The 14,375-nt window shown below is 28.1% G+C and overlaps 3 protein-coding genes across 3 annotated transcripts; 1 reads left to right on the forward strand and 2 right to left on the reverse strand.

The window, feature by feature from the left end:
- Positions 1-204: 204 nt before the first annotated feature.
- Positions 205-1,733, reverse strand: LOC108467933 (40S ribosomal protein S11-like). The gene is made up of 6 exons (XM_017768762.2): positions 1,578-1,733; positions 1,457-1,497; positions 1,277-1,377; positions 886-1,030; positions 714-803; positions 205-495 (listed from the first exon to the last, which is right to left on the reverse strand). Exons 1-6 carry the CDS (start codon positions 1,587-1,589, stop codon positions 405-407), a joined length of 480 nt encoding a protein of 159 aa, XP_017624251.1. The 5' UTR covers positions 1,590-1,733; the 3' UTR covers positions 205-404.
- Positions 1,734-7,490: 5,757 nt separating this feature from the next.
- On the forward strand, positions 7,491-11,612 carry LOC108467694 (uncharacterized). The gene is made up of 6 exons (XM_017768427.2): positions 7,491-7,822; positions 9,049-9,990; positions 10,075-10,248; positions 10,908-11,050; positions 11,190-11,300; positions 11,373-11,612. The coding sequence occupies exons 1-6, from the start codon at positions 7,694-7,696 to the stop codon at positions 11,449-11,451; spliced, it is 1,578 nt and encodes a 525-aa protein (XP_017623916.1). The 5' UTR covers positions 7,491-7,693; the 3' UTR covers positions 11,452-11,612.
- Positions 11,613-12,777: 1,165 nt separating this feature from the next.
- On the reverse strand, positions 12,778-13,421 carry LOC128279420 (uncharacterized). The gene has a single exon (XM_053018244.1). The coding sequence runs from the start codon at positions 13,365-13,367 to the stop codon at positions 13,011-13,013; it is 357 nt and encodes a 118-aa protein (XP_052874204.1). The 5' UTR covers positions 13,368-13,421; the 3' UTR covers positions 12,778-13,010.
- Positions 13,422-14,375: the final 954 nt, after the last annotated feature.

Raw genomic sequence — 14,375 nt, forward strand, 5'->3', positions numbered from 1 at the left:
TTTCATATCTAATAAATCTAACCAAATTACAAAATAACATGGACTAAATCCCAAATTCGAGTACAATTGTAGGACCAAAATCTTATTTGACCCGTATGTCTAAAGCAAGTTCATAAGAATTGAAGAATTTATGCCCTCATTCATAGTTCACCCATAAATCTAAATTCATTCTTAGAAAGCAAAATAATAGGAATGAAGCAAAAATTCCAAAGCCAAACTTAAATAAAGATATCTTCAAAATTCCGGATTTCGTAATTCGACAAAATCAAAACAAGAAAATAACCCAAAAAAAGAAAACAATTCTAACAGTAAAATATCCTCAAAGCTAAATGCAGTTTAAGAACTTAATTTCTTTGATTATCTTCTCTATTGGTTCCTATAACCATGGACTACCATAGAAAAGCTTACATTCCGGTGAAAGCTTTCTTCCCACCACCGGAAGATCCTGCTGGAATCACTTTCAAAACATTGAACCTCACGGTCTTCGACAACGGCCTGACATTAAAAAAGATATATACACACATTATAAACAACCAACATTTACAACTTCAAGGATAGTCAAATGCAGGACACACACTCCCGAGAACCCTTTCTTGCGAGCTCAAGTGCACCTAAGCAAATGTGTCTCACCCCAAAGGGGTCTAAGGCATGCCGACCGACACCCAACTATAAAAAAGGATTAATATTATACTCATCAGGTTCAGAAGTTTAACCTGCATTGCCCAATAATGACATGATCCCCTTCCTTCACACGGAAGCATGGTGAAATATGTGCGGGGATGTTTGAATGGCGCTTCTCATACCTGAAAAGAAAAACAAAAAACATTCACTCTCAAAAGACCATTCTCATCACAAAGATTTGACTAAAACGAAGCTGAATCATGCCTTTGGTATTTCTTGATATAATGAAGGTAGTTCCGTCGAACAATGATTGTCCTGACCATCTTGGCACTGTGGCAAGTACCGGCTAAGATACGACCCCGGATTGAAACAGTGCCAGTGAAGGGGCATTTCTTATCGATGTAGGTTCCTTTAGAAAACAAATAAACAAAACATTACAAAAACACATTCTACGCATTCCTTACCATAAACCAACATTAATCAATCAATTAATTCATCTTTTCTTTCCTATAAGTATACCATTATAGAAAGGACCCATTTTCGAATATTTCAAAGCACAACAAGATAAAAACCCTAACCATGTAGCTTAATTAAATTTTAAGCTTAAATTACATACATCAATGGATAGTTTTAAAAAAAATTAAAGAAAAAGAACCTTCAATAGCTTCACGGGGAGTCTTGAAGCCCAATCCAATGCTTTTCCAGAAGCGATTCCCACCCTTTCCTGGCCTCTTCCCTTTCCCACCTTTATTCGAGCTGAAAAAAAAAGAACGCTTCGAAATCAATAAAACCCTAAATTCAAAATAATTTCATAGTTTTGAGGATTGAAAATTACCTCAAAAACACTTTGGGTTGCTTCAAAAAAGCTTTTTCGGTCTGCAAAAAAAAAGTAAAAAAAAAATCAGAAACAAAAGAGAAGCAAAGCAAAGAGATAGATAATGGATCTGAATGTGAACCTGTTCCGCCATGATTTACGAGCTCTCTCTCTTCTTGAGTATGTGAAACGGCTGGCTACTTGCGAAGGGGAAATGAAAACCGCAGAGAGGCTTGCACTGATAAAACCCTAACCCTAATTAAATAGCTCGGCTTTTAGCCTTTCATAACGGGATGATGAATGGGGATTACTAATGAAAATTGGGCTTTTTTAGAAGTTAGGGCTATTTTTCAACGATTAATCAACCCATAATTGAAAAAGAGAGATCCTTCTTAATTTTACAAAAGTGGGCTTAGGCCCAAATATCATTTATAGAATAGATTATATTATATTTGGGACCATGGAAGTCCTTAAACTAAAATTCGAATTACATTTTGCCCTCTTTATTCAAAAAATAAATAAATTAATCAATATATATTAGATCAAATAGTAAACTAGTCCTTCAGTTAAAAATTTCATCCATTTTTATTATTAAAAATTGGTCTTTGTACGTTTGCATAAGGTACACTTGGCATGTTATGTGGAACTATCTGGTTATTTCATCAGCCATGCCAATTTTTAATAGTAGAAATAGATGAATTTTTAACAGAAAATACCAGTTTGTTATCTGATCTAATATATGATGACTAATTTGCTTATTCTTCGAGTAAATAAGATAAAATACAATTTGACTCTTAATACAATGACTTCGTGTTACTTTTACCTTAAAATTAAGTTTATATATATAATAGTATCATTTCGATACCGAAATTTTTAAGTGTTTTTCAGATATAATTGTAGTTTATTTTTATGTTTTTAGTAAAACATTTATAGGTTATTATTATCTCTATTTTTTTAACTCCACAAATAAAATTAACAAATAGGGATAAACATCAAAGCATTACAAGCAAAATATTTCAACTTTTTCGAAAAAAAAACAAAGTAACAATAAACATTCTAAATATTTTGTAAAAATATCTTTTTTAATTTTAATAATTAATAGTTTGTAATATAAAACATGTAATTTTAATTAATATAACTAAAATAAAGAATAAATATTTTTAAATTTTATTAAAATTCATATTATTTATATATAAATTTTATAAAATTTAAATTTTGAAAATTTAAAATAATATTTTAAAAATAAAAATTATTTTCACTAAAAGTACGTTTGTAAAAGTGAAGATGATAAAAATAATGAATTAATTTGGGTCAAACCTATTAATATACAAAATAATAATAATAATTTTAAATATTAAATTTGGTATCCTAATTCTGATTTATATATTTTATTTATAAAATACTATTTATTTTAAATATTACTTACATTAAATTAAATACGTTAAAATTATTTATATTTAATTTATAAAAAATAAGTGTGTTTGTTGACCTGCAATGCAAGTTCCTTAAAATATGTTAAAATTCTAAAAAGAAAGAAGTATATAAATTTTTTACCTTTTAAAAATATTATAATTTTTCATATTATTTTATAATATAAAATTAAAATTTTATAAAATTTAAAAAATTAAAATTATATAAATAAATTTTATTATTTTTATATTTTCTATTTTATGATTTTTTAAATTTTACAATTTTAAAATTTCCACGTTTTTCTAAATTTTAATTTGATTTTCTTTTTTTTAATAATTCAACTATTTAACTTAATAATGATCCAATAGTGTTGACATGACATTTTCGCCACGTATCTTTATCTCAATCAACATTATCATGCCGCCTCAACATTGTTAACGACGGAACAATATTTAAGGTATATTTTAAAAGATTTGACAAATAAAAAAGGTATATTTAAAATGAAAATTCTTTAGGTAGTGGGAAAAATAGTAGGTTAAATTCTTTATTAGCTCCTATACTTTGTTAAAATTATGGATTTAATCCCTGTACTTTAGTTTGATCAATTTTAGTCCCTTTACTTTTAAATTTTCAAAATTTTAGTCACGATCCAAACAATAGAACTTAAGTCTATTTGTTAAATTCAATTATTAGTCATATATTGTATGTATAGTTGTAGATTTACTCTATATTCTCTAAATGGATCATTCTAAGTCCCTATACTTTTGAAATTTTGAAATTCAATCTTAACATAAAATAATAGTTGATAATCTATTAATTAGCGAATTGATATGACATTACACATACGACAATGTCAGATTTTGAAAATAACATAATTTAATAAATTTAATAGTTATCATTTGTCAATTACTGAAATTTTGTAATCCAAAAAGTACAAAATTAAGAAAAGAATAGATTAAATCCATCAGCTTTTGTAAAATATAGGGACTAATAACAAAAATAAACTAAAAAGAGTATAGAAAAATGCCAATAACCCTATTCCAAATTATCATGTCTAATTAGATAAATATTCCCCCTTATGATTATGCTCGATGTGTTTGTGGATGAGAATTCACATGGGTTTTTCAACAATAGTAGTCGGGAAATAAAAAAAGTTGTGGTTTAGCCACAAACACCCATCATTTTCATACATTTTGGTCCCTCTCAATATAATAAAGGCAAAACCATATTCTTTATATATAGAATATAATACATACTCTTGGTTGTATGTTTTTTGGCATTATTTTATGCAACATATAATATATTATTGGTTGTCCCTTTTTTAGCATCATTTTGTGAAAGAGAAAGAAAAAAAATAGTAAATAAATGAGTCGATTGAGTCCTAATTCGATTGACATGAGTATTATTACTAATGTAAGAGGACGTGGATTCGTGTGAAGTAAAGCACATTATTCTTCTATTTATGCGTTGTGGAGGGACTATGAGTAGTTCTAAACATTATCTCAAAAAGAGCAGATATGATCAGAAATTATAATAAAATTATTCAAAAATAATTTTTTTAGCATTATCATTTTTTTCAAAGCTACTTATTTTTATTTTTTAATATTATAATATTAAGGTGAAGCTGTGAATTTTTTAAAGAGGGTGGAATTTTTTAAGTCAAAGAATAGTCTTATTTTTATTAATTTATGACTCCATTATTTTTAAAGGATTAAATGTGGAAATTTTTTTATTTTCCAGAGGGCAAGCTACAAATTATTTATATTAATTTATATTTTATCATTTACAGATGAGTTAAAAGGTAAATTTCATATCGTGGTAAAGACTTTTATGTTTAAAATTTAAAATAATATGTACTGTTACAAAATAAAGATAAAAAATAAGTGTATTTCATATAATTTAATGAGGTTTTTAAATTATACTTTAAGCGTTATTTGAACGACAAATCCACTTCATTCGCTCGGTTCATAAAATTTACATGTATATTTTTTATGTAAATGTATTTATCAATTACAATGATTCTATTAAATTAATCTTGATATTATTAAAATAATCAAATAAATTCAATTTCCAACAAAATTAACATTTATTATTAATAATATTAATATTGATTTTTTACAAAACCATAAAAGTTAACATTATTACAAATTGGCCTTGTTTGATTTTTCTCAATAGTATAATAATTAAATTAATCCAATTAGTAATAGATGGATTAATTTGATCCACTCCATGTAATTGAAGGATCGACAATAATTTCACATTTTTACACTATATTTAAGTAGGTGATTTTTTAAAATAAAAAAAACAATTTTAAACCACTTTGATCCACAATTCATTTTGAAAATGAATTGATTAGATGATTAGTTTTTGTTAATGAAATGGACTAAACACAATTAGTTGGTAAGAATTCTACATAGAAAACAACCTTTTAACTTGTTTGAATTTGAAACCAAGAAAACAAAATGTCATTAAATTTTGATTTTGTAATAAAAATTAAGTTGGAATAGCAATGTCATCACTAAATTAGACAATACCAAATCAACCTACATTTATATATGATACTTAAGTTTGGAAAATTTTTTAATATGGTATTTGTATTATTATTTTATTTAATATTGTACGTGCATTTTAAAAAATTACATATTTTGGTACTCAATAGTAATGATGTTAACTTTTTTAGCTTTTAATTCAGGTTTTAGAGTTAATTTGATGAAAGTTAATTATGAATTTTCATGAAATCAAATTTAATACATGAATTAAATACTAAACAGATTAACACCTTACATTTAAATATAAAAATATAACTTTTGTCAAATATATATATATATATATATTATTTTAGATTAAAAATAACATAAATATCATATTAAAAAAATCAAATGCAAACACCAATTTATATCCATTAATGGGTTACCTAACTTTCTCTCTTCTTATTTAGATATTATAGTAACTCTTTTTTTAGGGTTTATTGTCACTAATCATGTGAAAAATAAATTAATTATTTTTAAATAAATAAAACCAAATTATTAATTATCAAACATTTCAAGCAAAGCATTGAATTATAGTTTGCATTTTATAGATTTTTTTTAATTTAGGTTTTATTGGATATTAGATTACAACATATTTATAACGTGGGTAAAAAAATTATATAATAAAATTATAAAATTTTGATATAAAAATTAAATACTGAGTTTATTGAAATGATAAAGTTGATATAATAAAAATTATGATATATTAAATTTAAATATCATTATGTGTATGTATTTTTTAAAATTTATATAAAAATAAAATAAATTCAAAATAATATTTGTTGTTTCAGTAAAAAATAATAATTTTTTATCATTTTATAACTGAATTGAAATTTGATCGATGGGTGATATTAATTCAGTTAAATTCTTAAATAATAAATATTTTATTTAATTTTTTACAACCTAATTAATTTTCCCACCACTTTCATAACAAAGATGATAAACTCACATGTAATGTCCCTAAAGTGCACTCAAAAGAGTGGAAAATAATACTATAATATAATCTGAATTATCTTATTATTAATTTTAAATAATATGTTAAGAATTATTATTTATTTCAAAGCATTGCACAAGAACGTGCTACCCATAAAATTTTTGGTAAACATAATATATATATTTTTAATGTATTTATTAGAACGAACCCAATAATTAATTATTCGTATTCGTAAACTTATTTAAGGATAAACGCTGATCACAATTTTAAAACTATTTCATACTTAGGACAATGATCAAACCTCGAACACTAATAAACATAATATTTAAATTCATGATATGTTGAACTAAATTATTTTATCAATTAAGTAAATTTATACTTCATTAAGCAAGCTATTAATGATTAATTATTAGAGTAATCTATTAAATAAATAATTTTAGGAGTTAGAAATAAATAATAAACTTTTAAGGAATCAAAATATATTTTTATTATTATATTAATTTATAAATTTTAGGTTTATTCTTAGTTTTATACTTTTTGAACTTTTGAACTTTTAAAATTTTTATTTTATTTCTTAAAATCAAGTTTATTAAATTTTATGATTAAAAATAAAAATCCAAATAGTAATATTGTTAATAAATTATCGTTAAATTTAAATATGTATCATTTTAATATTTAAATGTCAAATATAAAATTAAAATCTATTTAATAAAGCACATTAGAATTTTATGGAAGCTAGTTAATAGTAGGGGTGGACCTAACAACTCGACTCGCTTCAGGTCAAACACGAGCTCGACTCGACCCAACTCATTTTACTGTTTAAAATAATAAAAACATAAAAAAAGAATTTACATTAATATCTATATATTTTTATAATTAAATTCAAATAAAAAATAAATTATCTTTTAAATAGTAAAACGAGCCAAGCTTCCACCCAAACTTAATTTCTTTTGTAATCCGGCCTAAACCCGACTTGACCATGAACACCTCTAATTAGCTACATCATCAATCAAACTTTAATTTTGAAATCAAATAAGTAGAGCGATTAAGAATTAGGGACTGGATTCAAATATTTAGAAAAGTACCAAGGACTGAATATAGAATTAGGCCTTTTTCCTTACCATTACGAGGACTGAATTTCATATAAGGAAGCGATACAAACATAGGAAGCCATACGTAAGCCCACGGAAAATGGTTCGTTTGCCACTGTTATTTTATTTTTTAAATTTTAAATAAAAAGTAAAAACTTTGAATCGGGTCTTCTTTGTCATTGATTGTTAACACATAAAAACTCCATTAACAATTCGAAGAAGGAAGAAAAAGGAAATCACTATCAGTCACAAAAAAAAACCTCCCTCTTATTTTCCCTCAAAAAATCGCTTGAAAATGGGTTCGAGTAGCAGTCGACTGGGGTTGAACCCATCGCAGGGAAGACTCAACCGCCGATTCAACCGGTTTCCCAGACTCCCTTCTTTCTTCACCTGCAGTAGCGGTTCTTCTTATGCTCCTCTTGAGGTATTTTAACTATAAAAAATGATTTGAGTTTTGCTATTTATATACAAAAAGATCTCTAGTTTTGGACTTTTTGATGATAAATTCAATACCCAATTTTTTTCTTAAAATTTTAATTAAATAAACGTTTTAGCGACCTGGGTTTTGCTTAAATCATAAGAAAATCACTCATTTCAGATAAATTTGGGTATTTTTTTGTTTACTTTTTTAGCATGTTAATATTCGGTTTCTTTTTTTTTTTTTGTTAATTTATTTTAGATTTTATTTGTAAAATTTTTGGTCTTTATGTGGCTAAATGCTTGGTAATTCCTACAATTTTATTTTCTGAATTTTTTTCGTGTGTATCGTTATAGTTCATAAATTATTGGTCTGTTCTCTGTGTATCTTTTATTTCAAAGGACGAATTTATAAAGAAGATCAATGTTCTTTAGTAGTATTTTTGTAAATTATGGTAGCTCATAGCTTAAATTAGCAACACCTAATCATCGAGATGGACATTAATTTAGCAAGTATTACTTGCTCAGAGTTAAAAGTACTGAGACCGCTGTACAAGGAGTCGGATTCGGATTCTATTTTATTCCCTCCACTAAAAAATGAGTAAATTAAATTAGTTTATGATAGATCAAAGAGCAAACGGTTTGTTTTGTTAAAATTTTTATCTATTTTTACATGTGTAAATGTAATAAACATGTATGATTATTCCGTCAATTATGTCAATTTTTATGAGTAGACATGGATGAATTTTTAATAGAAAGGACTAGTTTGCTCTTTGATTTAATGTAAGTGGATTAAATTTGCTCCTTTTTTAAGTAAATGGAGCAAAATGCAATCTGACTCTTAGTACAAGGGTCTCCATGATACTTTTACTCTTGGTTAGATTGTTTTCTCTATTGATGTTTGCTTGATATTTTGACCCCAAAAAAAGGTTCATTTTTAGTTAAAAATTTTCATCAAGTAGCTTTAATTTTCAAAGATGTAGACAGAAAGGCAGTATTGAATCTTCATTATGGCTGCGGGTTGAACATCTCGTCATTTTTGTCTTCATCGAGGATGCAATAGTCGAGTGAATTAGCAACAATGCTTGTGTTTCCGGTTGCATGTTCAAGAACATGTTTATGTTTTGGAAGCTATTGTTTTATTTCTTGTTTTGTGTTTTTAGTTATAATATTTCACTTGGGAGCTCGAGAATATGCTGCAGGGAATGATAGAATAACGTTCTTTTGATTTAGATGGAAGATTATCCCACCCAAATCCCGGTGAAGAGTTCGGAACACCGTGACTCGCTTTCCAACATGGTCCAAACTCCCTTAGAGGAATCTGGTTCGATATGCAGTACGGAAACGGGGCTCAGCAGCACTGGTACTGAAACCGGAACTTCAGCTGAAAGCAATAACGAAGTCGGTGGGGATCTGTCGATTGATGGTGGTTCAAGAGATGTAGATGCAAATGATTGTAGGAAATGCTTGACTGAAAGTACGGATTTGGTTGTTCCTCAGGTAAGCTCTCGTGGTGAATCTCGTAGGGATAGTAGTACTTCAGCTAGCATTTCCTTTAAAGAACAACAATCTTCCGACCATGTCTCAATAAATCTTTCAACTAATGAGGATGCAGTCAGTGGCTGTGAAAACAAAGGTTCATCTCGGTTTTGTCCTGAATCAAGTATTTCATCTCCTCAAGGGCTTGAAGATTCACATCGGATACCTGTTGAGAATCAATTGGGTGAAGTAATGACAGTCCATAGCTCGGGTTCTGAGACCGCTCCTCATGACTCTGAACTGGCGACCTTACACTCCCTTGGAGAAGAATCGATACCTTCTGGTTTAGGATTTCTCGTGTCCAATAGGGAACAAGGCCACGGAGATGGAGGTGTGCTTCATGTTGATGTTGTGAGCATTACTTCCAATATTATATCCAATGGCGGTGCTGATACAAGTAATCGTGAAGCCAGGAGGAACAGTAGAAGATTGTTCTGGGATGCATTTTCGAGGCACAGTTCTAGAAGACTTAATGATTCCCCGTCAAATGATAGGAACGATGTAGCATCTCAAGACAGATGGCTCCTAGATTTCAGTGGTGATTTCTTTTATGATGGAGCCGGAGGTGATTCTGGTTACCTCAGCACCAGTAGAATCCATAGCTTGAATGAACGAAGACAGCACTCGAGATCAGAGGTATTATGCATGCATGAAAAATTTTGATCTTTTTAAACGTGACAACATTTATCAATAATCTTTACAATTTTGAATCTTTTTCAGATCTGGGAAAGGCTGCTCGGTGGCCATGACGAAAATAGTCAGCAAACTACGTTTTGTCCATCTGGACTCCACCCTGATGGCACGTGCTCGTGCGATTCTCTCTTGTTAACTGATGAGTCTAGTGCTCGTGCAAGTATATCACGAATAGTTATGCTCGCTGAGGCTTTATTTGAGGTACTTTTCCTTTTATCTTGTCATACATCTATCCTAATATTTGCATCTCGGCTACACTCATCTGTTGTTATGTTGCTTCTCATTAGCCCCGTGTTGCAAATCATATAGCAAAAGTAGGTTTGATAGTTTGCCTATTTATGTTTTTCCTGCAAACTCGCAAATATGTTGTAATCACACGAAACTTGGTAAAGTACCACAAAGGTTCCTGTATTAGGAGCAAGATTGTATTTTGTCTCGTTTACTCAAAAATGGACAAATTAGTCTTTGTATATTAGATTAAGAGAGCAAACTGGTCATTTCTGTCAAAATTTTCATTCATTTCTATTATAAAAAACTGGTTTGGTTGACAGAATAATCATATGCCACTGTTACATCATGTTAATGTACAAAAATTATTTTTTAACAATAGAAATGGATGAAATTTTTAATAGAATGACTGGTTTGCTCTTTGATGTAACTTGCAAAATACAATTTGACTCTTAATATAAGGCCCTCCACGATACTTTAACCTAAAAAACTCCATTTTGTACCAACGTACCTAGGTAAAACGGAATGCAATAATGATTTACGTTTCAATTCTCCATGCATTAAATATTCGATAATGTGAAGCTTTGCAAATTAATCTCGTTTCTTTGTTCTGTCAAAACGAAAATTTCTAGGTTTTGGATGAAATTCATCGTCAACCGGTATCACTTTCCTTATCGATGGTCTCACTCCCGGCTCCCGAATCTGTAGTTGATTCTTTCCCTCTCAGAAATCACAAAAAAGTGGATGCATCAAAGATCGGGGATACGGTTGAACAGTAAGTTCTTTCTTAACAATCGTGGATTGGGAAAGGAGTCCGTATATTCAGTTTAATCATACCTTAAGAAACCTTATTTCTTATACATCGATTATTTTTATTACCCTCACCGCTGCTATAACTTATCGTGTATATATAGGTGTCATATTTGCCTGGCTGAATACGAAGAAGAGGAGAAAATACGAGTCCTGCCTTGCCAACACGAGTTTCACATGTCTTGCGTCGATAAATGGCTTAAAGAAATACACGGGTATAATTGCCATTACCATTCACTTCCCTTGCATCTTGTTCAGGAACTAACGTCTCTCTATTCGGTTTACAGGGTTTGCCCGCTTTGCCGAGGCGATGTTCGTCAGGGCATGGACTCGTCTGTCCCGAACTCCGAGGTTCCCTCTCTTTGAAAAAAAACTGTATATATATGTAAATTTACAGCTAAATGGTGGTGGTGGATTCTCATACGAACGTTATATGCTGTATCGTTTTTCTATCATGTTGGTACATATTTTCCTTATTATGCGGCTGTTTGGCATTGAGGAAATGTGATCTTTTTTTAAAGGTAAAAGTATCGTGGAGAGTTTGATTGCATTTTACCCTTCTACTTAAAAAATAGATAAATCAGTCCTTATACGTTAGATCAAATGACAGACTTTTTTCTGTTAACAATTTTATTCATTTTTACGATTAAAAATTGATCTTTGTATGTCAACATAAGGTATACGTGACATGTAATGTTTAATTGTTTGGTTATTTCATTATCCAAGTCAGTTTATAACGTTAAATTTTTAATAAAATGATCATTTTGTTTTTTGATCTAATGTTTAATTGTTTGGTTATTTTATTAGTCAAGACAGTTTATAACGTTAAATTTTTAATAAAATGACCATTTTGTTTTTTGATCTAATGCATAAGGGTTGGTTTACTTATTTTTTGAGGTAAAATGTAATTTGATTCCTAATACTTTTATCTCTTTTTGATTGGTGCAATGATGTCGATTTTTTGTCTCGTTTTCTTATTTTATCATTTTCAAACTATTTACTCGTAGATTAGTTCAATAGTTTTGTCCGGAATAATATATCAATCGGTTTTTGATTCAATTAGTCGGTTTTATTCGGTTTCACTAGCATTAATAACATTCAAAGGCTCATTTATAAATCTTAATCAAAATCGAGCTTAATTTATTTAATGTTTATATGTGTTCACGAATAAATTCATATTTTAAATTTCATTTGTTTACGTATAAATTCATTTAATTTTAATGAACATTTAATTTTAAAAATATGTATTTTGCATTTACATTCGAACCTGAAAAAACAAAACTTTTTGACATCAACCAAAATAAATTCAAATTTTAGTTGGTTTGATTCATATAGTAAGTGAAAGATCATCATGTCATCGAACAAAAATAATTAAATATTGATATAATTAAAAAATCAAATCGTTTATTTAATCAATTCAAATAATTAAAACAAAGGCATAAGCAAAGATAGATACGCAGTGGTAGAGCTTAGTACAGATCATGGCTTCTTTAAAATGGTAAATTTTTAATTTACATATTTTATAATTCATAAAATTTTAAATTAGTAATAGTTAAATTATATTTTGGCCCTTCAAAAACGATAAAAATTTGATTTAACCCTTTAAAAATAATAAAGAATAAATTATTAAAATGATTAAATTATATTTTTATTATTATAAAGATATATAATTTAATTTAGATCCAAAAGAAATTTCTAACTCCGCAAAATGCAATGATTTATTGATGAACAAATTTTTAAACCCCAGTTACATAGCAACCAACCAAATTTTTAGGGCAATTAATAAAAATGGCATAAATCAAAAACATTTTTTTTTCTAGATTTTTTATTAGACCATCAAAAATAAAAATTACCCTCTAATCTTTTTTTTTTTTTAATTCTAAAAAAAAATTGGTCTAAAAATTTATTCATTCCCTTTCCATATTTCAGTTCCACAACTTAGCCATATAGTAATTGTCTTCATAACCATCATCTTCTTCTTCTTTACATAATTCCAACGGTTGCTTTACAGCCTTGTGAAAACTCGTAATGCACGGCGAAGAAGATGGCGAAGCCATGGTGGTCGCATCTAAAGCCAAACATCCTTCGTTCCAGATTCTCCTTATTGGGTAAGACACGTTCGTGCTTTTGGAGAACTTGTGGCGACAATTTTGGCGTGATTTGTCGTGAAGGGCACAACCACAATTACGGTGGTACGGTCGACGTTCAATGACAATATCACAACTAGATAAACATCCTTCGTAGATTGATCGGAAAAGGCCGTCGGAAACTCCGACGGCCATATTCCGAACTTTTTTTTATTTAACTCCGAAGGCTTTGCAATGCGCAAACATTTTTCAATGTAATAGAAAATTGTTTCTATTTATAGATAGTCGTTAGGGTAGTTACTATTTGTGGAACGGTATATGCGGCAACAGCAACAACAATTATATTTAAAATTATGTAATAAAATACGCATTATTCTTGTTTTAATTTTTTACAATACGAATTATTAATATATTAAAATTTATATAAATTATAAATATTTTTAAATATAATTTTGGATATATAAAACATATAAATTTACTTTCAAATATATATTTATAATATAATATTAAAATCTCTATCACACGCAGTATACTTGTGAAAATCACATATTTAAAATACATATGTATGTTTAAAAATAACATACAATAAAACATGAAATATATGTTTTGAAATTAATTATAATAATGCATGAAATATATACGATATTAAAATAAAAATTAGATTAAACTATAAGTAAAACAAAATTTTAACACATGAATATATCGGATTAAGAATACTAAATGAATATAATTATTTATTGTACTGCTGTCATCAATTCTAAGTTGGTGTCGAATTAATATGTGACACCATCTCAATCAACAACATTATTAATATATACAACTAATGGGAGTAATAAAGTATGCATAATAAATTAAAACGTATAAATAACTCAAAATAAAATATTGGATGTAATTGTCATAGATTCAAATCCCACCACGTGCATTTTTTTATTGTTTTTTTAATTAAAAAGACTAAACTACCCTCGAATAATATAACTTATTTTAAATACGAAAAGTTATTTTTGTAGTTTCCTTAATCGAGTTAGTGCCCGGTTGAATCACGACACCTACTCAATTAGCGATTTTATTAATAGTATAGATAAAAATGCTTTGGTAAAATATGACGTAATGTCAAATTTAGCCCACAACATTTATATTTTTTGTCAATTTGAGCTTTTTTTAAGTTAAATTTAGCCTTCAACCTTTTAAAAAGAGACGAATTTG

This window comes from Gossypium arboreum, chromosome 8, assembly GCF_025698485.1.
Source record: "Gossypium arboreum isolate Shixiya-1 chromosome 8, ASM2569848v2, whole genome shotgun sequence".
NCBI lineage: Eukaryota > Viridiplantae > Streptophyta > Magnoliopsida > Malvales > Malvaceae > Gossypium > Gossypium arboreum.

Coding starts and splice junctions, on each gene's coding strand:
- LOC108467694 (XM_017768427.2), top strand. CDS start 7,694: ATGGGTTCGAGTAGCAGTCGACTGGGGTTGAACCCATCGCAGGGAAGA. Junction 7,823..9,048: donor CTTCTTATGCTCCTCTTGAG/GTATTTTAACTA, acceptor CTTTTGATTTAG/ATGGAAGATTATCCCACCCA. Junction 9,991..10,074: donor GACAGCACTCGAGATCAGAG/GTATTATGCATG, acceptor AATCTTTTTCAG/ATCTGGGAAAGGCTGCTCGG.
- LOC108467933 (XM_017768762.2), bottom strand. Junction 1,031..1,276: donor TCCCCGTGAAGCTATTGAAG/GTTCTTTTTCTT, acceptor TGTTTTCTAAAG/GAACCTACATCGATAAGAAA. Junction 496..713: donor GTCATTATTGGGCAATGCAG/GTTAAACTTCTG, acceptor TTTTAATGTCAG/GCCGTTGTCGAAGACCGTGA.
- LOC128279420 (XM_053018244.1), bottom strand. CDS start 13,367: ATGGCCGTCGGAGTTTCCGACGGCCTTTTCCGATCAATCTACGAAGGA.